Source organism: Strongylocentrotus purpuratus, unplaced genomic scaffold (genome assembly GCF_000002235.5).
Source record: "Strongylocentrotus purpuratus isolate Spur 01 unplaced genomic scaffold, Spur_5.0 spur5_scaffold_14, whole genome shotgun sequence".
Classification (NCBI taxonomy): domain Eukaryota; kingdom Metazoa; phylum Echinodermata; class Echinoidea; order Camarodonta; family Strongylocentrotidae; genus Strongylocentrotus; species Strongylocentrotus purpuratus.
In genome coordinates this window covers 20,653,178-20,679,986 of record NW_022145599.1, presented here as the reverse complement: position 1 = coordinate 20,679,986, position 26,809 = coordinate 20,653,178, and the positions used below count along the sequence as shown (strand labels likewise).

The window sequence follows — 26,809 nt, the reverse complement described above, 5'->3', positions numbered from 1 at the left end:
TACCACATTTTTCCGCGGTGTGGCGATTTATGTGCACCAAACTCTGCAATATGATTGCTCATGAGTCTCTAGCTTGCAGGTTTAGAAGGATCATCCATATACGAATACTTTAAAAAAATCGAATTCAAGATTATTTTTGAACTGGTACAGGCCGCCTACTTCCACAAATAATCTTTTTGACCGACATGACGATTTTTTATTTTTTTGTAAATGGATTTGAGGATCATTTTTTCATGATGGGTGATATATGAATTGTGATAGTAGGCCTATGAAGAAGAAAAATATAACGTTTCAAGGTAACACAGATATTTACTACCAAATTAATAATGTTTATGGTTTGAAAAAAAAAAATCAACGATAGTATTTTTTCTAGAGGAACTAGTTCATTCGTAGCTCACATGCTAATAAAATGATTCCGGATAAAGTAACGTGTAGGCCTATGGAGTGATCCATAATGGTATGAGTGACCATTACATGAGTTATTCAGTATGTAAGGCACAACTTATTTGTTTTGGTGAAACAGTACATAACTTGCAGGACAACAAAGTATGTTGACAAGGGAGCATTAAATTAGGAACGACTTACGTAATAAAGGATTGGAAGAAAGTTGAAGAGTATGTGTTCATAATGATGCTACGGATTGTTGGGAAACCGTACTTGAGGTTGTTAATAATTAAAAATATGACCATAAAACGAGGGGGAGGGGTGTGCTTGACTTTTCTCGTCATTTCTCCCCTCCACTCCTCTCCTCCTCTCTCTCTCTCTCTCTCTCTCTGTCTCTCTCCCTCTCTCTCTCTTTTTCTCTCTCTGTCCTTTTATTTCACTTTCTCTATATACATGGCTCGATCTGATATGTTTTTTGCACAAGTCTTCAGTCACAGTCTAAGAGGAAATAAAACAATACTAAAAATGTTGATGAAAATACTATTTTTCAAGTAAAAAAAGAGAAAACTACAGATATTGAAGACAGATTTAACTCTTTATTGTAGCCATGCAATTTCGAAGGGGCACGTTCAGAATATATTATTACATTTTGTGCAGGCCTAAAAATGGAAAAGTTAAATTCCAATGGCATTGAAAGATAATACTAATTTAGAACTTCCCTTTGTGTGAAAATAACGACCGTTAGTTGTCGAATCGCGCTCGTTTAATTCGATTCGTGATCAGACCAGGGCATGTGAGTTATGTCTCATTTTATGATACAAAGAGATTCGATCATGTAGAATGTGTGTGCAGTGCAGGTACCCCGTACATACAGTGGCATCGGTACGCGGTACGCGATATAAATGCAGGGGATCTCCCTTGATCGACACAGTCAACCAATATGGAGAACGGAGAAAGTACCAGTACTCGGATCCCTCAAAATCGGATAGATATGACTGCTGGCAAAAGAAAAATCGGGAGACCTTCGGTGCCAAGCAATATCAAAAGGCAGAGAAGATTGGAGAGGCAGAAGGACTACCGAACTCATCATAAAGCTCTATTGTTGGAGTTGGAAGTACACGACCGATGGCTCGCGCTCGCCAAGCGAATGCATGTTGCTCCCCGTGATCTGGCCGTGGTGTTGCTGGATGCGGCGGAAGGCTCTAATCTCCTCGGGCTCGATTCAAAGTGAGTAAAATATCTGGAGGTTTTTAAATTAGTGTAGGCCAGATCTGGTGTAGGCCCTAATAATATAACTATCATTACATTTGCACACACTACCACACGTAAATATATACCTAGCCATTCAACCACAAGGAATCTGAGTGCCATTTGCATACTCATCAGTCTTAGTAACATTTTTGTCAGAAATGAGAGGAATAGGGGACACTTATTAGAAAAGAAAAAGAGCATGTGTCAAAGTACAAAGGCTAATTATCAGAGGTGAAAATGGGGCACTTATTACACCTAAAAAGAGAGGCACTCACGATCACCAGGGATGAAAAAGGCACTTATGAGAATGGGAAATGGCCGTTTTTCGACGGAAATTAAGAGGCACCCATCAGATTTTGATAGGGGCATTTGTGAAAAAGGGGTAGGTTTGATCCTTATTAGAAAGGAAAAGGGGAATGTATCATTGTTAGAGGGGTGATTATCAGAGGTTAAAAGGGGCACAGACCATACATGAAAAGAGGCACTTATGACTTATGAGAATGAAAAAGAAGCACTAATGATAAAGAGAAATGTGCATTTGTTGAAAGAAAAGGGGCACCGATCAGATTTTAATAGGGGTATTTATTGGAGGTGAAAGGGGGCTTTTATGAGAAGGGGGTAATCGGCTCTTATTAAAAAGAAAAAGAGGAACATGTTAAAATAAACGGGGCACTTATCAGAGATAAAAATGGGTAATTGTGAGAAGGGGATCAATTCAAGGGGCACTTATCAGAAAGAAAAAGAGCATTTATTAGGAAGGAAATTGGGAATGTGTCAAAATAAAAGGGGCATTTATTGGAGATGAAAAGAGCACTTATCAGGAAGGAAGGTGCACTTGTCAAAGTAAAACAAGTATCTCTCAGAACTGAATACCAATTAGGTCATTTAGAAGAGATTAAAAGGGGCACTGCCACTAATGAGAATGAAAAGGAACTATTTTTATAGGTGAAAAGGGGCATTTATGAGAAGGGGAAGGGGCTCTTCTTTAAATGGGAGCACCTGTCATAAAGAAAAGGGGCACTTATTAGAAAGGAAAGGGGGCACCTGTGAAAGTATAAGGTGTGCTTATCCAAGTTAAATATGGGTAGTTATTAAAAGGGGAAGGGACACTTCTTACAAAGGAAAAGGGGCACTTGTCAAAGCAAAAGGGGCACCTCTCAGATTCCGGTAGAGTAATTATCAGAGGTGAAAGGGGCACTTTTCAAAAGTAAAAAGAGATTAAAAGAGCATGTACGAGAATGGAAATGGACACTTATTGCAAAGGAAAATGGGAACTTGTCAAAGGAAAGGGGGTACGTGTCTAAATAAAAGGGGCACTTATCAGAGGAGGAAAGGGGAAGGGGCATTTTTAAAAGTTAAATGGGCTCTTTTCCTATGTAAAAAGGGCACTTTTTGGGAACTTGAAAAAGTGGGGGGGGGGGGGGGTGGGTGCTGCCTCTGACAGACCTACTGTTTTTGTTAGTGCACCTGTAGTTGTGTGTTTGACAGTGCAGCTCTTTTTTCAATAGAAGGAAACACTGCAGCTGATAATGGAAATTATAATTATACTCTCTGATCTTCCAGACCAGGCTCATCAGAAATCAGACCAGAACAGACCTCATTGGCCGCCCAGCAATCAGAGGTTTCTTTGCCGTCAGCTTCTGTGGATCCTAAAATGAGGTAAACATGTACACATTTTTAAGTTCCCCAAAGTGTCCTTTTTACATAGGAAAAGTACCCAGTAGGCGCGATAGCTCAGTCGGTAGAGCAGTGGTCTCGTAATCCGGTGAACCAGGTTCAAAACCAAGTCGATGCGCTAGTGCCCTTTGGTGGGCACTAAATGGGGGTAGTGGAATGTTAAAGGTTATACAAAGTTTTGGTATGGGGTCATGAATTTGGTTCAAATGAACATATTGGAAGCATATATGATCCTACGATATTCAGAGATCGTTGTCGCGGTCGAAATCGACTCTAAAGTTATGAAATTGTAAATAATAAACATTTTTTGTTGAATAGCTCCCTCTCAAGGTCAAGATATTAATTAAGCTATAAAACAATGTCTATTGACTAAAATCGACCGATTAGCTATTCTTGTTCGGAAATTATATACCTCAACTACATAGTCTGAGATTTTCATGGTCGCAGCTACCATTGTAAGGCCGTAGGAGCTATTTGAAATTTATCAAAATTTACCGGGAGCACCGGTAAATGTTTATATTCAATTTTTCTCGAAAGCAGAAATGTTTTAAGGGCTAAAATTGCTAGTGTTTTTAATAGATCCACAGGGGCATCCAAATATATTTAAATTGTAAAGAATCACTATCCACCCATTTTTCAAAATTTCCCAAAACTTTGTAATACCTTTAATGAAAGTACCTCTTACAGGATATGTGACTCCGATTACCTTTACCAGGTAGCAGAAAGATGTGAGATTAATTGCAACTGTAACTGCAAAAAAAAAAATGAACTTAATTTTTTACTTGTCAGAAAGTCAAAATCATTTAGGTATTCAACCCTTGCATTCAATGTTATAGGAGAGATGCAATTCATTACAACACTGCCAAGTGCAGTGGCACAAAGAGATCAGTCACTTCTCCCAAAATTCGATATTTCCATGAGTTGTGATTAAGTCCAAAAAAGTTCATATCTGTATTCTGTAATGAAGTTGATGCAAGTAATCTCATCTTAAATTCTCTTTTTCTTACAGTCATGGTACATCACATTTTGACCCTCCAATGAGTTCAGGCCCTGCCAATTTCCCACCTCTTCCTGACAGGAATTCTGCTGAATCAAGCGGTGGAGCAGTGTACATGTACGTATAATTGTACTTTATTTTTTTTGGAACTGTTTTTCTTGTTATAGTGTATTTCATAGTAATTACCGTTTTATAATACATGCTTTATTGGTGGAAACAAAGTTCTTGCAAGTCCATTCTTATCTGTATTTTGAACTGTTAACTGGCCACAGTAATTTCTGAAAGGTTTGATAATCCCTGAATATTGCCTTGTTATGAAGTTGTTTTTAATTTGTGTCATCCATTTCACATGTTGACAGGTCTTCCGTACCAGGTGATGAATCCTTACAAGGCACTCCAACTGTGGTTCCTAGGTATGGTAATCTGCTTTCTAATCATTTGTCTCTACTTTTTCAAAATCAAATTTTTTTATGGACTCAAATAAATAAAATAAAATTACACAACTGCCTTTCTAGTAGTGAAGTTATAATTTTACTCAAATAATTTCATTGTGTTTGCATAATCTCTGTATTCATATATGATAGAACACTACTCTTGAATAGCATGCCTATGGTTGTGTAAGTCTCCCAAATGACAAAGGGACTTGCAATTTTGTTTTTTCCTCTGTTATCACCATCAGTACCCTCTCGGTAGCATCCCTCAGTTTCGATGCATGTTGCCAAGTTCAAATTTGAGAGAATTATCAAAGAGCAAAGTAAAAAAGGGTAATCATTTTTTGATGAGTGTCTTGGTAGAGTCTGGTTATTAATTTTTCAAAGTCAGGTTACCGGGATATTCGAACTGGGCCATGAACTAGGTTCAGCTACATGTATATACTATATTTTTTTTACACGCTAGCGAGAGGAATTTCTTGATTACCGGTAATTCCAATGAAACCGCTTGCAAAGAGTCCAGACTTTATTTCAAACATGTATGTACGAATGTACTTGTATAATGATGATGTACTGCATATGTGTCGACGATGGGTGATGTTACTACATGGCTGTGGGCAGTACGTTCATGCTGCACTGGTGTCGCTTAATGTTTTCTGCCCTCATATCCAATTGCAAGAGCAAAATAAATACCAACATTTTTTATGCCTCAGCTACAAAGTGCCCAGAGTTATTATGTTTTCGGGCTGCCCATCCGTCTGTCCATTCTCGTGATCGCGTTATCTCAAGAACCGATTGATGGATTCCTGCCAAACTTGGGCCATGTATGTATCTTACAAAGCCAATAAACTGACAAGATTTTGGGGTCACAAGGTTAAGATCAAAGGTCGCAGGGCTCATTATGTATGCAAAGTAGTTTGCGATCACATCATTAGAACTGATATGAATCATTTTGCACTATGTGTCTTCCCTAGAGATTGGCACATTGTGACAGCATGGTTGAGGGAATGTGGTGTAGCTGCATGCTTTTTACAGGGAAGCTGAGAGGATGAGGAAGCTCTGGCATATCCCTGTTCCACAGCAGCTGCTTGTTTGGTCTGTCGTCCCCCTTTCAAGCGTCTCCTCCCCCAATTTTCTTAGTCCAATGGCTGTGGGCTGCACACCAATGCTTGTACCACACACTTGTAGCTTTCCCGCTACCTTGGGCTTGACCTTGCACCTGTCAAGATTAATGCATATCGGCCAAACATTCTGATGGCTGGATAAAGATGTTTTTTGTTTTCAGCTGCCCATACGATTTCAACATTGCCTTGAAAGACTCAGCAAATGTGTCTGGATCTTGCTGGAGCTTCTCCTCTGTCTCCTTGAACATTTCGTGGACTCCTTTCACAAGGTTGTCTGATTTTGAAACTGAATTAGAAGTACAGAATACTTATTAAGTGGTAAACTGGAAGTGGATTTTTAATATTAATGTAAATTTTGTTTGTAAATGATTTTCTAAAGAAATTTCTTAAAGAAAAGAACAAAAACAATACAATTTCAGTTAATCATATGTGCAGGGGCGGCGATCCCGGGGGGGGGGGGGGACACGTCCCCCCCTCGATTTTTGAAAGGGGGGGATCTTCCCCCCCGGAAATTTGAAAAAGTGCAAAAAAATAATGTACAGCAAAATACTGACTAAAGACTGCATCACACTATAAGGCTTTGGAGGGCCCAAGAGTGCAGCGGTTAGACAAATAAACATGCAAAAATCATCTGGCTCAGGGGCTATGCTCCCTCGCATAATATCCTTCAAAATATACAATTAAATATTGTAAAAAAGTGAAGTGTGAAAAAGTACATTGTTTGTTTTCACAACAAAACTTCAAAACCTGTGAAGGGGTAGTCACTTTCGTCACCTTCACCCCTCTCATTTACTATGCTCACTCACTCGGGCTTGGGGCAGTCCCCACCCCTCCCGATAAAATTCAAACGTGGTTTATTTCTAATTCGATACCAGTGACTAATTTACAAAATTAATGTTGCTGAAATGGCATGATTTTCCCTGAGCTTCCGGGGGCTCTGCTCCCTATACCCCACCAAGGGCCCTAAGGCGGGGCCCCTGGTTGCTCGGCTGACCATAATCAAATGCCTAAAACACCTGACCTTCCGGGCTCCGCCCCCTGGACCCCACCAGGGCCCTAAGCGGGCCACTAGATTAGAAGCCCATCTGACCATATTCAAAAGCCTAAAACCCTTAGCTTCCAGGGGCTCCGCCCCTATACCAAACCAAGGACCCTAAGGCGGGGCCCCTGGTTGCTCAGCTGACCATAATTAAATGCCTAAAACACCTGACCTTCCGGGGCTCCGCCCCCTGGACCCCACCAGGGCCCTAAGCGGGCCACTAGATTAGATGCCCATCTGACCATATTCAAAAGCCTAAAACCCTAAGCTTCCAGGGGCTCCGCCCCTAGACCCCATCAAGGGCCCTAAGGCGGCCCCTGGATACTCATCTGATCGTAATTTAATGCCTAAAACCGATGAGCTTCTGGGGGCTTCGCCCCCTGGACCCCTCTCCGATTAGTGACCTGCATGCAAGTGTCACAAATAAGGTATCAAAATATGCTCGTCTGACCCTTATTAAATGCCTAAAAACTCTGAGCTTCATGGGGTTCCGCCCCTTGACCCCCGCCGGGGCTTTGCCCCTGGACCCCACGCCAATTTATGCCCCACGTACTTTCCTCTATCTGATCGCAAATACTTTAGTCCCCCCCTCCCCCACTCCCACTTTGAAAAACGGGGCCTGCATGTAACATGTAAGAGCGGTGATGATGCAGATTTTTTTCTCCCCCCAAAAAACGTTTTTGCTCATTATGTCACTCCTCCCGCATTCCCCGCATTTCGTCCCCCCCCCCCCCGGTCATGAAAAGAAATCGCCGCCCCTGCATGTGTGGTTAGTTTTGGGGCAAGAACAATAGGTCTCATGTTTTGCGCATAATATATGGGATGTCTATTAATATCATTTGTACCTGAACATTATGTCAAATTCTGTGATTGTTGAATATCTCCTGTGTTTAGGTTATAGCCCACAACAGCATTTATATGAATGTTGGCATAAGATGTAAACACTGTTAGGGTTTTTGGTAATGTTTCACTCTTCAAAGAGATATTCTCTGATGATTGCATTGAATGGCTTTATACATGGAAAGTATTGCGGCGGTTCGGAACAGCCTAAATGAATAAAAAACATGATGGATCTTCGACTGCACGCAGTCAAAAGTGATGCCTTCGTCATAGAGCGATTTTACAAACCAAAGCAAAGGAATTTTAAGTTCAAATTTGATCGAAATCCATTAACAGGTTCTCAAAATATCTGCAAGATTCGGTACATGTCTTGAGTTTGATGGTAATCTGTCAATCACCTCTTGAGATAACGCAATCAAGAGAACGGGACAACCCCAAAACGTAATGCCTCAAGGTATTAACAGTGGCGGAATTAGTGGGGGCGCAGGGGGCACGGTCCCCCCTGGTAAAAAAAGGGGGAAGGGGGGGGGGAAGAAAAAGGGAGAAAAGAGAAGAAGGAGGGAGAAAGAAAAAGGAGGGGAAAAAGAAAGAAAAGGGAAGAGAGAATGAAGAAGAAAAGAGGGAGGAGAGAAAAGGGGAGAGGAGAAAAAGGAGGGGGAAAGGAAGAAAGGGAAAAGACAGAGGAGAGAAAAAGGGGAAAAGGAGAATAATGAGAATGGAAAAGAAAGAAAGGGGGATGATATTATAAGAATGTTTTCTTACCGGGAAAGGGGTGGGGGGGGGGGGGGGGGTGACAAAATTTTGCAGTGTGCAAAATATGGGTCCCTTTTGCCAGGCGTGCAGCCCCCCTCTAGAAAAAAGCACAAGAAGAACAAAACAAAAAGCGATGGGAAAAAGGGGAAGGAGAGGGGGGAATTTTTGTGACTTTAAGGAGAAAGGAAAAATGAAAGAGAATTAAACAAGATAGAAGAGAGGTGCAAGAGGATAAGGAATGGCATTTCTTTTAACAGAATAATGGGATAACAACCAGGGGCGTCGCTAAACGGGGGTGTGTGTGTGTGTGTGTGGGGGGGAGGGGGTGTGACACCCCCCATTTGTCAGGATATTGTCGGTAAAATTGCGCTGCAGTCGGGAAAAAATAGAAAAGGGGGAGGGGAAAATAAGAGGGAAATAAAGGAAGAGAAGAGAAGAAAAAAAAGGGAAGTAGAGGAAAGAAAGAAAGCAAAGAAAGGAAAGGAGAAAAGGAATAATAGAAGAGAAAAAGGAATCATAAAAAACAGGGAATGAAGGGAGGAGAGGAAGAGGGGGGGGGGGGGGTGAGGGAGTAAGAGCGTGAGAGAAGAGGGGTGGGGTGAGGGGGTAAGAGCCTGGGAGAAGAGGGGTGGGAGTAAGAGAGAGGGGGATGTTTGATGGAGTCACCACGTCGAGGGGGCAAGAAAGATACGCATAGATAATTATGTTGCTGTGTCAGGTCCGCTGTGTCGGTATTCTTGCTCGATCCTCGTGTACTACATCAATGCAGAAGTTTGAAGTCGGCGAGACGTATAACGTGCAGTCGGCCTGCAATTTTTTTTCTCCCTACGAACTGTGACTTTTTATCGGACAAAGAAACATTTTTGAAAACTCCGACAATAATAAAGAGTCGGTACAACGAATCGTCTTCTTTCTCTAATAATTTAATGAAACGTGAAAAGCTTCCACGCTTTGCGCGAGAGGGGGAAACTGAATTCAGACAAGGATTAAGAGTAGAAAACGGTACAACGAATCTTCTTCTTTCTAATAATTTAATAAAACGTCAAAGCTTCTGTGCTTCGCGCGGGAGGGGGGGGGGGGAACTGGGCTCAGACAAGAAGTAAGAGTCGAAAACAGTACAACGAAATGTCTTCTTTCTCCAATGTGTTCAGAAACGGAAGTAAAAAAATACTTGCCGAAGACTGAGCAAGTGACGATCGATAGTACCACACACAAGACCAAAATGCTGATCGGACTAATAAAATCAAAATACAATAGGCATTAATTTAATTGCTAAAGTATTACATTTAAGTTGTTATAGTCTGATCAGCATTTTGGTTATCTCAGTCTTCAGTGAGTCATATTTTGACTTCCGTATTTGAACACGTTTGGTATCCCTAATCTTGAATACTTCATTGCATTCCTTAATTTTAGAAACGGGAAAAAATAGCTGCCATCTACATAATTTTATTTACTTCCGAAAATTTTTGTTCCCACTGAATTGTTTATTCAATTGTTTTTAAAGCAGCAACTATCATTACCGTCGCATTATTAGTTCAGCATTTTAATCTTAACTCCCGCTGCTGCATGCACATAATTTTTGGTGTGGTGAAAATTCCCGTTCGGGGACCTGGTCCCCGCCCGAAATTTTCAAGTCAAACCCGGGTTCGGCAAAACCCGTAATGACTCGGGCTACTTGTATCAAATGTTATTTTTTCGGTAAATTTTTTTAAGCTTTGTTATTTTTGAACGGAATTTGGATAAGAGTAACCAACCAAGTAAAAAAAAAAAAAACACACACTCGGTAAATAAAAAACAAAAACAAAAATATCGCAAAGAGGATTTTTATCAAATATTTAGCCGAAAGAACAAACAAATTGTTATTATGCATATGTATTCTGAACTTTGGAAATAAACAGGACACAAAATCATATCGTAATAGCAATTGTTTTATCAAATATTTATCCTCTAGAACAAACAACATTAATAATGACACCCCCCCCCCCAAAAAAAAAAAAATCACTTCTTACGAACTCGACTCTGCTCTAGTTCATCCACCCTTCATGAAATACTAGTACACTGGCTTTGATATTATCATTATTATTATTATTATTAATTTTATAATTCTAGCCTTATAGTACTAGTTAGTACTTTTTAAGAGACAAATACGTCCGACACTCTACCTTTTTGTGAACGACAGCAGCACAACGTACGGGACTCACCTTCGTAAGATGATTCCCCATTTTACGTTCGTGTGTGTGTGTGTGTATTGGGTTTTTACAGACGTGTATCAATCAGATATGATTATTTACGTCTGGGACCGACCTTTAAACGTCACCATCCGAAAGACGTGACTCAGTTTCGAACCTGCGTCCTCGGCTGAATCAGTTTGTAACTTCCACTTTTTAGCTGGATTACAGGCGCACGCCACAACGCGTAGTTGTCAAGTGTACGGATATATAATGGTAAGATTTGGTTAGGAACGCAATGTTTTATATCTCTGAAACGAAGCTGATATAGGTCAGGGTCAAAGCATTGTTACCCCGGCCCCCCCACTCAGTGTTATTTAGGGTACGCATATGCGTGTTCCAACCGACCCCCCTTTTCAGCAAAAGTCCGGTGTGTAAAGTCAATACGGCTCGACCTTTTTCTTTTGTATACGAGCCTTTTTCCGGACCCCCCCTTTTCAGCAAAAGTCCGGTGTGTAAAGTCAATACGGCTCGACCTTTTTCTTTTGTTACGAAAAGGACATTTTGGCAACACGCATGCGGTCATTTTGAAACCTGAGTGGGGGGGCCGGGATTGTTACATCACGACACGCAATTCATTGCCTTCTGATTGGTTGAACGTTACTCGTGACGCGCCTATGCATTGTGACGTTGTCGATATGCGCTACTAGTATATCTCGGAAACGAAGCTGATAGAGGTCAGGGTCAAAGCATTGTTACGTCACGGCACGCAATTCATTGCCTTCTGATTGGTTGAAAGTTACCTGTTACACGCATATGCATTGTGACGTTGTCGATATATGCGCTTCTGACTGGTTGAAAGTTACTTGTGACGCATTTTTACATTGTGACGTTGTATGTCGATATGCGCTACGATTACCATTGACGCTAGTAAAAGCGTTTCGTAAATTTGGTAAGAAATTAATCCATTCGCTTACATCCTGCATTATCCATCCCCCGCACGTTATTTTCCTGTATACATGTGGATCTTGGTGGCGGAGGGAATATGTGACCGCAATGTCAACATTACAATGCAACACACCAAACACACCAACATTACTTCACACAGCGTTCGTGTGGGGGGAGTGGGGGGGGGGGGGCATCGAGAAATACTCAATTTTTATTTGGATATCGTAAGAATCTTTATACGTTCTTTTAAAAAACCTTTCGAAATTTGGAAAATTATCCCCGAAGACAATTATTCATCATAAAATATATAAAAAGAATGATATTGCTTTAATATGCCATGTCAATCGATTTCATCATCAGGCGCCAGCACGCCCACGGACATCTGGACATTATGAAATACCAGCAAAGTACAAGCAAAGAGTATTAACTAGCGAAGAGTGGCTAGTCCCGAAACGAAGCACGCGAGCAGATTGTGGTAGACAAGCTTGCAGCACACCTGTACATAATTCTACCGAGTTTAGTTAAAACGTGTGTTTGGATTACGTTCCCTTCACACGGCGCGACGATCTCCGTTGCCGAGATCGAGTACTACGGAAGTAAGACAAGGCAAATTGTCTTGATACATGAAGGTCTTAGCTTTGTAAGTGTACATGCTGCGCAGATCATCAAGCTTGATACATGATTTTTGGGACTTAACTTGGCAGAAATATTTAGTATCGGCTCTGGAGCATTTTTATTTTGGAAAATATCTGAAATCGCTGAAAAAGGTAAAGAAATTTGTACTGTGTGCCGCACACTGGAGACATTGACACTGTATTTATAATTGCTTGCATGCACAACACCGGCGCGTTTGATATGGCTAGCTGACAGTCTATACAGTGCATGCATGCAGTCAGACCTCGCGAGCTGCAAGCAGCTCCGCCGTCTCGGCTCGACCGTGGCTAGCGCGCTAGCTGAGCTGCAGCTGCATGTAATGTAATGCGTGTACCGTATTACTTCTACTTCTATACTTCTATTCTACTACTTGTCAAAGCCTGTTCAGCATCTAGACAAGGGTGATCTTCTGCCGACGGTGGACGGCTTGTGTAAATTTGTGCCGAAATATATACATGTTTATGGTGCAATGATAAAAGATAACGTAATGCATGTTTTTCATGGTAAACCTACGAAGTTCTTTGTAAGATTCTGTCGTGATGGGGGCCGGGGGTGGGGGGGGGGGGGGATGCTGGCGTCCATATTTTTTAATTTACACTCTAGCAGTCTAGGGAGGGGAATTTCTCGATTAATTCCAATGAAACTGCCTGTGATGAGTTTACTGTGGACTGTCTACAGTCTATGTCTAGACTGGATTAATGGACTCCAATTTGGAGAGCTAGCTAGTGCTTATATTATGAAATAACATCCATTATCCAAGGACAAAGTTTGCTTAACTTTTTCTTGGAACACTTGAATGGTTTAATATGGAACCTGTTTGTGACGTATAACACAAATCCCTATCCAGTGAAGGATGTATCCTTTTTTAAATTTAAAGATAAAGACCAGTTATCGTGGTTATGCCTCATGCGATTGCATTGTGAAAGAAACGTTGTGGAATCGATCAGAAAAGGTTGATCATCTAGCATATAAGTATTGGTGTGTACTGCAAGGTTCTGGAATCATCAAAATGATCAGAAATTTGGCCCAGTCTTCGTAAAGTTACGAGCACTGTACACACTGAGAAAGATGTATATGGGACTACGAACACGTGCACGACACGTGCGTGTATCTCTCACATACCAATAGATAACTAATTTACAAAATTTGCAAAAATTTTAACATCATGTATTAGTCAAAACATATTCTTTCACATGATTGGTAATAAGAGCTTCCATTTCATTTTTTGAAATTGGGCATTTCCAAAACTGGTCTTTACCTTTAAGCTAGTCTCCCAGTGAAGCCCCTACCCCCCCCCCTGCATCCCATCCGTATAGAAGTGGTTCCCAACTCCCACGAGAACCTTTTGTTGTAGGTCGGAGAGAATGTGATTTGTATGTAGTTAAAGCTTATAACAATCACTCCCGTGGACCTTTTATTATTTACACAATTCCTTGCTGTCTGCTGCCTCAAGATCACTGGAGCGAAGAAAGGTAATGTAAGTTGTTACCTTTCTTCGCTCCAGTGATCTCACATTGAGGCAGCAGACAGCAAGAATCCCTTTTTGGTGGGGACAGGGGGATCGGCATATTGACATTGTTTAATGTGAGAGATGAAGTATTATTCGTTGCAATCATTGCCTCATCATTCAGAGTGATCGATGGTACAAGTTGAATATTATATGAATTTGATGGTCATTTGTGATTTGACAGCTGGAGTCATTCTTCATTTTGAAGAGAAATACATTGAAATTTGGCAAATATATACTGTGATCCCTAGGACTAAGGCTACGCTAGTATTAGCGATTGTGGCGTGAGCCTGTAATCCAGCTAACAGTGGAAGTTACAAACTGATTCAGGCGAGGACGCAGGGTCGAAACTGAGTCACGTCTTTTGGATGGTGACGTTTAAAGGTCGGTCCCCAGACGTAAATAATCATATCTGATTGATACACGTCTGTAAAAAACCCAATACACACACACACACACACATGTGTAAAAAATGTCTTTGGTGAAGCAATTTAAAGAATTTTTATACTGTTATTTTTTACTTGATGCAGAACAATCCTATCAAACATCATGCCAAAGCTGGAGGGCTATGAGTTCTGGGAGAAAACCCTGGGCAAACCTCGCTTCATCGTCGCTCCTATGGTGGAACAGAGTGAGCTACCATGGCGAATTTTGAGCAGACGACACAAGGCAGAATTATGCTACACACCCATGTTCCATTCCTCCGTCTTCACGAAAAACCCGCGCTACAGGAAAGAAGCATTGGCATCGTGTGAGGAAGACAGCCCCCTCATTGTTCAGGTTAGCTTAATGAAGATGGACTATTATATATTTAGACATAAACATTCATGTTCATAGAAATGATGGGAGATTTTATCCTTCAGTTAATTTCCTTATCAGCATTGTGTGTGTAAGACCCCGTTCTCACTCACTTTGAAAGTGGTCTTAGTTAGACCGCTCCAGACCACTCCAGAGGAACGGGTCTTGAGGAACGGTTTGCGAGCGTTAGACACTCCGAGCAGTTTTTATGGCTCAAATCGCTCCACGAGTCAAAGTGGTCTTGTTGCTATGGCAGCTCAGGTAGGCGGGTCAATTTTTTCGCGCGCGGAATCCAAACCGTATGTACCGTACTACATGTTTCGCACCGAAGGTCACTAGCTCACTTCCGTTCAAAGTACGCTTTCCGTTCACATTGCACGTTAGAGCGCTCTGGAGCGCTCTTAATAAGACCCGCTCCTCAAGACCACCTCGGAAGATGGACTTCTGGAGCGGTCCAGAAGTCCGCTTCCTGGACCACTTTGAGCGTTCTCACTCACCTAAGAACCGCTCCTGAGGAGCGGGTCTTAGTTAGAGCGCTCCAGAGCGCTCCAACGAAGTGAGTGAGAACGGGGTCTAAGTGAGTTGTGTAAGTAAACAGTCTGTATAAATCTATGAATTCATTAAAAAATGAAAATCTCTTGATCACGTGTCTTAATTATGTTGAGTATAAGAAGTGGTACCAGAAAATGAATGATCAGTATTTATTCATATCAAGACTCTTTGATTTTGTTCATAAAAGAAATGGTTGAAACAATTCTGTCATATACGGTAGAATAATTTTGTTGTAAGTTGCCCAATCAAAAGAGTGATTCATTTTCCTACCATAGATAAATTTATCACAGTTGACTCAACACTCTTTTTGCACTTCATGAAAGTTTCTTGCAGTAAAGATCTACGTTTAGCTGTTCTAGTCCCAGTTTTATAAAACTTAAAATCAATAACAAGTTACTGTAACTGTTGTATAAGCTACTGAAATTGTTGAATTTAATTGGATGTGAGCAAATTTGATACATAAAATGTTGTAGTATTTATCAATTGAAGTTTCTGTTAAACAAATATCGAAGAGTTGACAAGAGTTTACAAACAAATTGTACCTATGGGCCTTGAACATGAATTCTCCCCAAGGAGCGGAGCATGTGCACTAGCATGTGAATACAATGACGGTTAATGATAATTTCAATGTAAAGTGATTAGAAAACATATTATTACAATGATTACAAGAGTCACTATTATTATTATCATCATCATTATTGATATTATTACCATTATTATTATTATTAATATTATTATCATCATAATTTGTTTGTACCATTGCATTCTCCATGAAGTTCTGCGGCAATAATCCAGAGGTGTTTTTAGAAGCTGCCATGCTAGCTCAGGATCACTGTGATGCCATCGATCTCAACCTAGGATGTCCACAGTCCATTGCAAAGAGAGGTGCCGTAAAATCTGCTTATTAAGTGATATTAACCTGGACAGAAAGACTACCAATCTATAAAGACCTTATTGTTTGTTTGTTACCCTTGCATCAAATTTCCCATTTCAATATATGTATGAAAACTGTGAATGGAACCTGTAAATAAAGATCACCTGTTTATCTGTCACCCTTGAATAGTCTTTACATGTATTTTTCAATAAAGGTTACATGTATTATAAATACAGCTAAATCTGCTAGAATCTACCTGTTTATCTTTTTAATCTGTTTAACTTTTTTGTTTCTTGTTATAGTTAGTACAGTTAGTAAGATATGTAGTAAACACAGACTTTGTATGCACAGGGGCTCATTTCAATATCTGCAATAAAATGAGATAAAATTATTTATTTATTCATATGATCTGTCAATGATGATTTTCATTAATAATAATAATAATATTCCACTTGTATATAGCGCTTAATACATCTACGATGTCTCTAAGTACTTTACAGATATACTATTACCCCGGTCATTGGATTCTATACTTGCCCGCAAATACTGTGTGCACAATCTCCACTCCCTGGGCCCCTGGGGAGTATTCCAGCCAGGCGTTACTTGACGCTCAAAAACTATTTCATCAACAATGAGGGTCGCATCCTACCTATCAATATGGGTGCTGTAGTCACTGGAATATGGATCATAGATCACAGGCAAAGGGTTCGAGGCCCTGCTACATCATTACGTCCTTTGGTTAGAAATGATCTATATTTGCTACACTCTACCCAGGTGTGATAAATAGGTACTTGGCAGAGCACAGTATGACTATGAGCAGCCATTCTGAAGCTGGGGTGATATTAGCCTATTGGAGCCCCAGAAATGTCCAGGCACAACTGAAATAAGTGCTATATAAGAACCCACTATTATCAATAATTCATCTATATTTCATTTTATTCTTACGTTCACCAGGTCAGTATGGGGCGTATCTTCAGGACAAATGGGAACTGATCAGTCAAATAGGTAAGAGGATGTAAAAGACAGATTTTGACAAGAAAATTAATAAAAAAGTTACAGTTATCAAGTGCATTTTGAGTCTTGTGTTAGAAAGGGGCCATGAAGAGCCATGCAGTCCGTGTCCATAATGTTGTTTGACAGAACCCTAAGGATTTTATCATTCAGGCGTCACCATTTTCAGCATAATCATTATTGTTGCATTATACATGCATAGTTTATCTTTGAGGTTTGATCAGCCCTTCAAATGGCCATCCAACCTTCGTAATAAGTTTATGTTGAACTCCTGTTGAACATGTTGAACAGAATGACGAAAGTTTGACATAAATTGGACCAATTGTAAGAGAGCATTGAATGTGTAAAATATGAGATCACTAAATCTTTGTGAATCTCAAATTGGCAAATTGGTAAATGGATTATGACATAGTCATGGACAAGTCTCCTGTTTGTCTTGAACAAAAATATAGTGGATTGCTATTTTTCTCCTAAGTACCTTCTCCAGTGGGGCACTACTCAAAACATATTATGGATACCATATTCTTATAGGTCCTCTAAAAGGAAAAGACCCTCCTGAGTTTGGATTTGGATTTTTTTTTTAATAGTAATTTTGTGTGTTGAAGAAAAAAAATGGGGACTATTTTTTAAAGCCCCACTGTCCTACTTGCTACTTGCTCCCTCTACCGGTATATAGAAAACAATGCCTAATTGGTGACCATTGGTCCCCCATGATCCTCTTTTTTTAATGTTAATTGAGAGCTGAGTTGATGAGATAGCCATCCGTCATTGACCACGCTGTGTGGTCTAATCCCTCCCAGCCAAAGTAGGACAGCCAAATTTTCCTTTCAAACTCTCTTTCTACACATTCTCATCTATCCTCCAGTGAGCCTTGCCCACGAGAAGCTTTCAGTACCCATCACGTGCAAGATTCGCATCTTCCCGAGCGTGGAGAAGACAGTGCGCTATGCTCAGATGCTTGAGAAGGCTGGCTGTCAACTGCTCACGGTCCACGGGAGGACAAGGGACATGAGAGGGCCCGTGACGGGAATGGCTGATTGGTCTGCCATCAAGGCCGTCAAGTAAGGAAGACTAGCTCTGTAGCATGTATGGGTCCCTATTTGGATCTACACTGAAACCTGTCTATAAAGATCACCCAAGGGAGACAAGGAAGGTGGTCTTTACCGACAGGTGGTTTTTATTTACAGGTTTCTTTAGTACATGTTTCAATGAGAAACCATTTTTAAGGGAAACAAAAAATGTGGTCTTTGTAGACAGGTGGTCACTAAAGCAGGTTTGACTGTACTTTAATACTTCACTAGCTCATGACAGAGACTAGGGACTTCCATTGGCTTGGTGGTTCATATGTTATGAAATTACCTTAAATCCTGCATGAAATGTTTGTGAATTTTGAGAGCAGTTTAGATTTGTGAAAGTTTCATACCTTGAAATAATTGAATAATAAGTGATTCAACATAGTATTTTTGCCATTCATGAAAGTTTCTTGTTTTAAGAATGGCCATCCTTAACCATTTGCAAAAGTTTGAAGCCATAGATATAATGATCCCACTCTCTTTCAATAGCCTGTAAACTCTAAATATATGTTTGCAAGGGTGAACTGAACATCGTGTTTTAGTGAAATCATAAATAGCCAATACAGTATCATTTCTGTATTAGTTTATTTCAATTCATTTTGAGAATCAGAGTATATTTCCACTTGTAAAAAGGAGAAATTTGTTGATATCTTTTGTCAACAAACAACAATGCCTATTAAAATAGATAACCCACCCACTTAAATTATTTACTTCAGAAGCCAGCGGTGTTACATTGTTAAACAACTTCTCTGCATAGATTTTGTTGCTTCCCTGAGAGACCATACAGATGTGCAATTAACTAGACTGACATGGTCAATTGATAACCCCTTAACCCTGTAAGGAAATGAGCCTCAATCCAGTTCAGGAAGTTATATCTCAGTCACACCGCTTAAACAGAATCCAAAGTGACAAATTTTTGACCATTCTTTTGGTTTCCTCTGTTGTCGGTCCAGGGTTAGTCTTGTTTGTGTCACTGAGGTATTAAAGCGGGACTGCACTACTTATAGCTTCTTATGCCCTCTATACAGACAACAATCCCTGAGTGGTACATGTTGATCCCCCATGGTCCCCTTTTTCTTATGTTAATTGAGAGCTGATTTGATGAGATAACCACCTGCCAGTCACCAGGCAGGGAGGTCTAATCCCTCCTGGTCAAACTAATGCAGATAGGCTTTAAATCTCCCAGTTCTCTTTTCCCTGCAGAGCTGCTGTCAAGATCCCTGTCTTTGCCAACGGCAACATCCAGTCCCTCCAGGATGTGCATCGATGCATGGAGGAGACGGGCGTGGACGGGGTGATGACCGCCGAGGGGAACCTACACAACCCCGCCCTCTTTGAAGGAACCCACCCCAAGGTCTGGGACATCACTGATGAATACATTGACCTTGTCAAAACTTACCCTACTCCACTTTCTGCTGTCAGAGCACATCTCTTCAAAATCTTGCATCACAGGTAACCTTACCCACTCACAGGCTTTAAGGGATCCGGTAACTTTGTCTCAGATTCTGAAACAAAATCCTGGATTTAGCTCATGCTGCAATGATAATTATAAACCTTTAGGTCAGTCAGGAACTCCATGACTTTTACAAGCCGATTGCCTGTCTGATTATCAAGATATTTATGATTGAAAATCGAAATCAAATTTTGCGTTCGCCAAACCTTTCATTACACTACAGTCTACAGTCTATTGGGGAAAACGAGTATGATAAAACTGGTCACTCAAAGGTTTTTGTCTCGCCTGCGTAGCAAAAAGCGAGACATAGGCGCCGCTTTTCCGGTGACGGCGGCGGCGTCAACAACAAAAACTTAACTTAAGGGTAAGTTTTTGAATTTTTGGTATAATTTTTAAAGTATAAGTTCTTAGTCAATGAAACTTTGACTATAGGGTAATCAAGTATCCCCAATCATGTGAGTAGAATTTCAGATCACAAAGTCAAGGTCAAAGGTCATTTCAGGTCAACAGACTTGGACTATACTGTAGCATCTTGAATTTTTGATATAATTTTGAAAGTATAAGTTCTTAGTCAATGAAACTTGGACTATAGGGTTATCAAGTCTCCCCAATCATGTGAGTAGAATTTCAGGTCACTAAGTTAAGGTCAAAGGCCATTTAAGGTCAACAAACTTAGACTTTGTTGTGGCATCAACATTAAGATTTTCAAAATGCTTCTTCTTCGTTATTTTTCAACCGATTTTGATTCTGATTGTTTCATATGATAGGGCTAGGAGGGGATTTAAAATTCTACACAGAATCGTGAAATTCATTATCTATGCTAATTTATGCAAATTTATTCGAAATCACAAAAAAAGGCTTCTTCTCCTTCATTTCTCGACCGATTTTGATTTGGTTTGGTTTACATCGTAGAGCTAACTTTGGTACACTAAACTTCTACACAGAATTTTGAAATTGTTCTCCATTAATTAATTATGGTAATTTATGCAAATTTATTCCAAAAATAACAAAAATTGCTTCTTTTCCCTCATTTCTTGACCGATTTTGCCTTATCTGGTAGAGCTAAATTTGGAACAATAAACTTCTACACGGAATTGTGAGATTTTGCTCCATTGATTATTTATGGTACTTTATGCAAATGAAATGAAATTATGTCCCTTCCAGGGCATCAAATTTCTATTTTTTGACCAGTTCAAAAGTGTACCACATAAAATTTACGATATTTGTTGTTGTGAGATGCGGATGAGCGCTACATCATTGACGTTCTGGTTTATCATATTGAATTGCGTTATGCAGGCGAGACCGCCGAGAGCGTTTCCCTTGTTACTTTTTTGAGGCACTTCTTGATCATTTTGAAGCGCAATTTTTTTAGGGTTTCAATATAACACCATATCGCAGACACTGATAACAAGAAGGGCCGTGCATATCAGATTTAACATTGTTAATCGATCCCTTTAAAGTGTATCAATCACCTGAACAAATAATGTGTGTATAGCTAAATGTATAAAATCAACCTCTGGAAACTTGACTTGGCATTCTATAGGTAAACGGTTAAAGAGTATGAAGAAAAAAACAAGAACCCATAGAACATGCGTATAATGCTAACACGGTAACCAAGTCAGCCTAGGGCTCCGAGCCCTTCCTATTCTTTCCTAGTATGTTTGCATGCGTTAACTAGTCTGCTCAACAAGACCTTTTACTGTTCACTGAGAATGTAGTTAAATTGCAATATCTCTTTGTAGAAATGATATTTGAAGCTCATATATAACTAAATGGAACCTCTGAATACAGCAAGAGTAAAACCTGTTTTGGTGATTGGTAAACTTTAAGCCTATGTAGGATTATGTTGATCATTCACCACTGCACTAGTTTAAAAGAAACACCAACGTCATTATAAGCAGGATTTCATTATTTACATTTACTAGATGACCCGAATCAGGGACCTTGCTATAAAGTTGCAATGAAAACCAGAAAGCCCCAAACTTTTGTATGCATGAAATGTTCAAGAATTGCACCAGTGCTTCAGATTCACAACAGTTTCATGCCGTGAAATTATTGAATCACAATTGTGCAATTCGCAAAACTTCCTTGCCGTGGAAATGGTTGTTCTTAACAATTCCTTAAACTTTCTGGTTATAGATTGCCGAAGCTGTGACATCATAAAATAGTGCTCTGATTCCTAATTTTATGAACCAGAGCACTATAACACTGAGTTCCCATAGGACATATATTTATTCAGATGGTCATATCTCAGCCAATACCTAATATATTCAATTGGTTTTCGACATATGGACATTATTTTTGAAGCTCTTTCAAAAAAAGAAGAAAAAATTGAGAAATTCTAAAAATAGATTTTTGATGTCGTCACACTTCACCACTCTATAGTTGTTTGGATTTTTCTTCTTTCAACTCCTCCATCCTCCCACTCTCTGCAGCCTCATGGTTCACATTGATCTGAGGATAGACCTTGCCAGGGCAAAGTCTATAGGTGACTGTGAGGAGATCTGCAAAACACTCCGGGGTCGCTGTGAGGAAGATGCTGCCAAGCCTGATGCTCCTACGAAACCAGAAGACGGCAAGCTGCCCCATTGGCTCTGCCAGCCTTATTTCAGGCCCAGGTGAGGTCCTCTCTATGTCCTGTTGTACATCTCTTGCTCCTGCAACAATCGCTCTGTGTGAATGTTCTAGACTATCCAAAATTCTGACCTTCAGCACTTGACCCAACACTTTGTGTAACCCTAATCCGAAACCTAAATCTAAACCTAAACCTAAACCTTACATGAAATATGGCCTGGAGCAATGGTAAATAGAACATGTCGGATCACTCTCTGTCCAAATCCATGATTTCGTCTACAGACAACAGTCAATCAAACAATATTATTTTGTGACAAGACTTATAAGAGAGAATTTATTTATATTGCATGCATCAGTGTTTTCAAAATCAGATAACATAGCAAAAAATTACACAAATTTTAAATTATAGGAAATCGACGAGCCGTATGGCAATTAAAATATATTAGTTTATGTACTCTTGCTTCTTTATTTAGTTCTTAGAAGATTACGATTACAAAAAAAATTCTTAGCCAAATTCATAAAAATGTAAGTGTGTATGAATAGATAACTATGCTGAAGATAAACCCACTAGGAGTTATTTTTAATAGTCTTCTTCTCTTTCTTATATAGTCCAAAAGAGGCTGAGGCTAAGCGGGCGGAGAAGAATCGAAAGCGCCCTCTCTCGATGATCATCGACGATCTGAACAACGAAGGCCTGTCAAAGAGTCAGATTAAGAAGAGAGTGCGCAATCCCAGCGTTATATTCCATAGACGTAAGAGTTGATTGTGTCTGCATTTCGTGATCTTTACAGAAGATGACTACTAGGGTTCAGACAAATGCTTTCAAAGGAAAATCTTGGAAGTCTATTCAGCATTCTGAACTTCTTTTCTCTTCTGGGTATTTTGTTATGCCTCTGCAGTGAAGTAGCCGGAGGCATTATGTTTTCAGTGTGTCTGTCTGTCCGTACGTACTGTTCTTGTGATTGCATTATCTCAAGAACTGATAGATAGATTCCCGCCAAACTTGGGTCATGTATGGATCTTGCAGAACCAATGAACTGATTTAGATTTTAGGGTCATGGGGATCATTATGTATGCAAAAATAGCTTGTGATTGCATTATCATTAGTTTGTAAAATCGAATGCCCTGATTTGATGTTACATGCCATATTTAGAATATTAAGGCATTTGAAGAGCCATGCTTTTCAGGGAGTATTTTTTCTCTGATGTTCTTCCACACTTGTATAATAACAATGATAACGCTCACAAATTATTTTTCACCTCTACCCAGAACTCAACCTTCTCTTTAATTCCCAGCCAATTAAAAACAATCTATGAATGTATGACTTGTTATCTGATCAAACTTTTTTTCTTCCCGAGCAGCAGTCAGGCAGTACGAGAAGTGTGCTAAGTGTCCCAATCCCAGGGGTCTAAAGTGTGTGTTTAGTGAATGTAGAGCTTGCTGTAAACATACAGCACATAAAGCAGTAGCCGATTGTCCTGGTAAGTTTAAAGGGGAAGCCCACCCATTTATCAAGTTGGTTTTAATCTTTGAAACAAAACAAAAAATGAGGGAAACAGATTGGTAAAAGGGTTCAGGAAAATGTGATGAAAATAAGAAAGTAAGGAATTGTTAATGTTTAAATGATCAAATGCTAAGTGGCAACTGTGTCGCATACATTTCTAGGAGCTCTCCCATTTGGTCTGTACTATCAAATTCTTAAATGTTAATTTTCTATAAAATGAAATATATTTTGACACATGCACACAAAAATAATAATCATTGCACACATGTTTTTTCAAGTCGGTGTAACATCAAAGAAATTGAGATAAAAACACCCACTGAAATCAGGGGTAAAAAATCAGGGAAATTTTCTTTGATCCCCAAAGAAAGTAGGTAGCTCCTAAAATCGATGTTGTAAATCTGTCATATTTCGGTCAGTGGCTGCAACAAAATCTTAATAAAACTGTCAAATCAATTCAATTAAGTTTAATGAAATTAAAACATTTTGCTTTTTCCAAGGCCACCACTTGCTCTTCGCAACCAAGAAGCTCAAGTCAGATCGGTGGGAGGCAGAGCAAAGAGAGAAGGGCTTGCTGACGGCTACAACCGCCGCTGGCGATGCTTTAAACCTTGACACAGAGGGCAGCAATGCAGAGCAGGCAGGGACGACGAAGCAGCTAGATTCCGGCTAAATCAGGGGAGAATTGAAGTCATGTGCGCTGACTTATGCGCTGAATTTTGACCTATTGCCTTGAGATTGCAGACTTATAGATATTTATACTTCAGATTCAGGGATATATATGAGCAACGAAACATGTGGCTGTGGACTCTAAAACATTTGCAATCTAAATTATGAAAGAGTTTCTTCACGATGGTTGTAATACTGGTTTGAAGTTCTTATGTCACATCCAAAAAGTAAAGATAACCTGTAACAGTTTTGATGTCTAGAGTTTAGATTGACAATTCACGTCTGAGGAAGATGTCTGAACTCTAGACATCGAAAGTGTTACATGTAATTTTTACTTTTGGATGTAATATAAGAACTTCAAACCGGTATTAGTCGGAGTATATACGAAATTATAGAGCATGGCTATAGATTATATTGAGGTGTTCATGCTACCGAAAATGAAGATAATGCAGAATGGATCATGTCTTTAGGATAACATTTTCCAAGGAATGGCCATGTGGCCTTATAACATTTTGATTGTACAGTCTCTTGCCCACTGTACGATCCAATAGCGATCATGACTAAAAAAGAGAAGAAATTTTAAATTGTATAAAACATTTGATTGCAAAGCCTGCTGCTCGCTGTACGATCCAACACCGATCTTGACTTTGAAAAAAGAAAGTAATGTTGGAAATGTAATTTCAACATTATGAATTCTTACTGTTTGATATTCCTACTGGTTATATTATTAGCAAACTCTACATTGCATGGTGAGGTTGAGAAAAAGCTATATTGCCGTCAAATTAGGACAGTTATGACTATGAGTGGTCTAATGTCACTCCGATTTGCTGCTTATAAATCAGGCATTTCTTTGCATAATGGAAAGCCCACTGTATGCTGCATGACTTTGCTAATCATTACAGTTAGGAACCTAAATCAAGAAGACTTCTTTTTTCAAAGTCATAACTAATGAAAGTGCCACAATTCAGGAAGTGGATCACAGTCCTATTGTACAGTGAGCACTGGGGTCAAGGACAAACAACATTTCCCTCTCTGTTGTATCTTAAAGATAAAGACCAGTTATGGTCATGCGATTGCATTGTGAAAGAAACGTTGTGGAATCGATCAGAAAACGTTGATCATCTAGCATATAACTATTGGTGTGTACTGCAAGGTTCTGGAATCATCGAAATGATAAGAAATTTGGTCCAGTCTTCGTAAAGTTACAAGAACTGTACACAGAAAGATGTAGATGGGACTACGCACACGTGCGCGACACATGCGTTTATCTCTCACAGTCCAATAGATAAACTAATTTACCAAATATATCAATTAGTAGGCTGTTTCCCGGCAAAATTTTTATCATCACGAATTAGTCAAAACATATTCTTTCACATGATTGGTAATAAAGAGCTTCCATTTCATTTTTTTGAAATTGGGGCGTTTCCAATACTGGTCTTTACCTTTGAATAATCCAATTATTTTCTTTTATGTAGAAAATAGATATTTTTCACAATTGTACGACAACAACTGTAGAATGGTCTCTTTTAACCTCTGCAGCAGGGAGACCTTCAGTAACCACTGATCTTACAGGCTCATAGTAGTAGGTTTTTATGGGGAATTGACACCATTGTGGTGTTTACCCATTAACAAATGTTGTCAGGCACAAAGATTGGACTTCAGTAATGCACTGTGCCCTAGTCTGCCAACTTAAAGATTTGTCATCATGATTCCTTACCCTCGAGATATGAAGGCAAGTAGGAGTATATTTTGGTCGTACATCAGTTTTGCTGCTTCAGACACCTTTGCACGCACAAACACATTATTTGGTAATTCAACCCAATCTGGTGTCAGCGAATTATGATACAATACACATGGATACTGACAGGCGCGTACGCAGGGGGGGGGGGGGGTTAAACCCCCCCCCCCTTGAGTTTTTTTATGTGTATGTTATATGTATGTTTTTTTGAAAACCCCCTCCCCCCTTTTGAGTTTTTTTTTTCTTTTTTTTTTCAAATTATAAAAAAAAAATTATGCCAATGGCTGACCTAAAAAAGGTGACCTTACCCCCCCCCCCCCCCAACGGAACAAAATGTCAAATTTTCAAATTTCGAGACAAAAAAAAAGAAGAAAAAAAGTCCTCTTACCCGCCTCCCCCCCGGCTTATTCAGCAGCTGGCTGAGTCGTGGGCTGGCTTTAATACTGTCTGGATTCATGGTCATACTATACTGAGTGAAATCAAAATGTTGGTATGTTATGATGATCAAAATACGTGAAACCCATGTGGAGATCTGTTGCATGTTTAAACCGTCCATGTGTGAACCGTGTTTTTCTTTTGGCTTTAAAAAAAAAGGAATTTATGGAAATGATGTAACCATCATTGAGACGAAAAGTGGTTCACAGCAAATGAGAAATGTTTCTGAAAATCTCAATCTAAATCTCATAATTCAAAACAGCCAGTATCATATGTGGCCTGTAAGATGGATGAAATATGAGCCACTTGCATTGAAGATTGATACCCCAGTTCTCTTTCTAGTTCTAAACACTAAATT

The 26,809-nt window shown here is 39.7% G+C and overlaps 1 protein-coding gene across 3 annotated transcripts; it reads left to right on the top strand.

Moving 5' to 3' along the window:
• The first annotated feature begins 1,258 nt into the window (after window positions 1-1,258).
• On the top strand, window positions 1,259-24,846 carry LOC592787 (tRNA-dihydrouridine(16/17) synthase [NAD(P)(+)]-like). 3 transcript variants are annotated; one of them, XM_030984433.1, is made up of 12 exons: window positions 1,259-1,611; window positions 3,199-3,294; window positions 4,669-4,722; window positions 14,304-14,553; window positions 15,900-16,008; window positions 16,952-17,002; window positions 17,874-18,069; window positions 19,285-19,533; window positions 21,970-22,152; window positions 22,718-22,860; window positions 23,470-23,589; window positions 24,110-24,846. In XM_030984433.1, exons 1-12 carry the CDS (start codon window positions 1,325-1,327, stop codon window positions 24,280-24,282), a joined length of 1,911 nt encoding a protein of 636 aa, XP_030840293.1. In that variant the 5' UTR covers window positions 1,259-1,324; the 3' UTR covers window positions 24,283-24,846. The 3 variants fall into 3 exon arrangements, with proteins under 3 accessions (XP_030840293.1, XP_030840294.1, XP_030840295.1); XM_030984434.1 differs by lacking the exons at window positions 1,259-1,611; window positions 3,199-3,294 and adding an exon at window positions 4,331-4,426; XM_030984435.1 differs by lacking the exons at window positions 1,259-1,611; window positions 3,199-3,294; window positions 4,669-4,722 and adding an exon at window positions 12,047-12,252.
• Window positions 24,847-26,809: the final 1,963 nt, after the last annotated feature.

What these genes read in the sequence shown, in the direction of transcription:
- LOC592787 (XM_030984433.1), top strand. Translation starts at nt 1,325, where the DNA reads ATGGAGAACGGAGAAAGTACCAGTACTCGGATCCCTCAAAATCGGATA. An exon ending in ACAGCCCCCTCATTGTTCAG is followed by an intron (nt 14,554 to 15,899) that starts GTTAGCTTAATG and finishes TTCTCCATGAAG; the next exon opens with TTCTGCGGCAATAATCCAGA. An exon ending in CAGCCTTATTTCAGGCCCAG is followed by an intron (nt 22,153 to 22,717) that starts GTGAGGTCCTCT and finishes TTTCTTATATAG; the next exon opens with TCCAAAAGAGGCTGAGGCTA.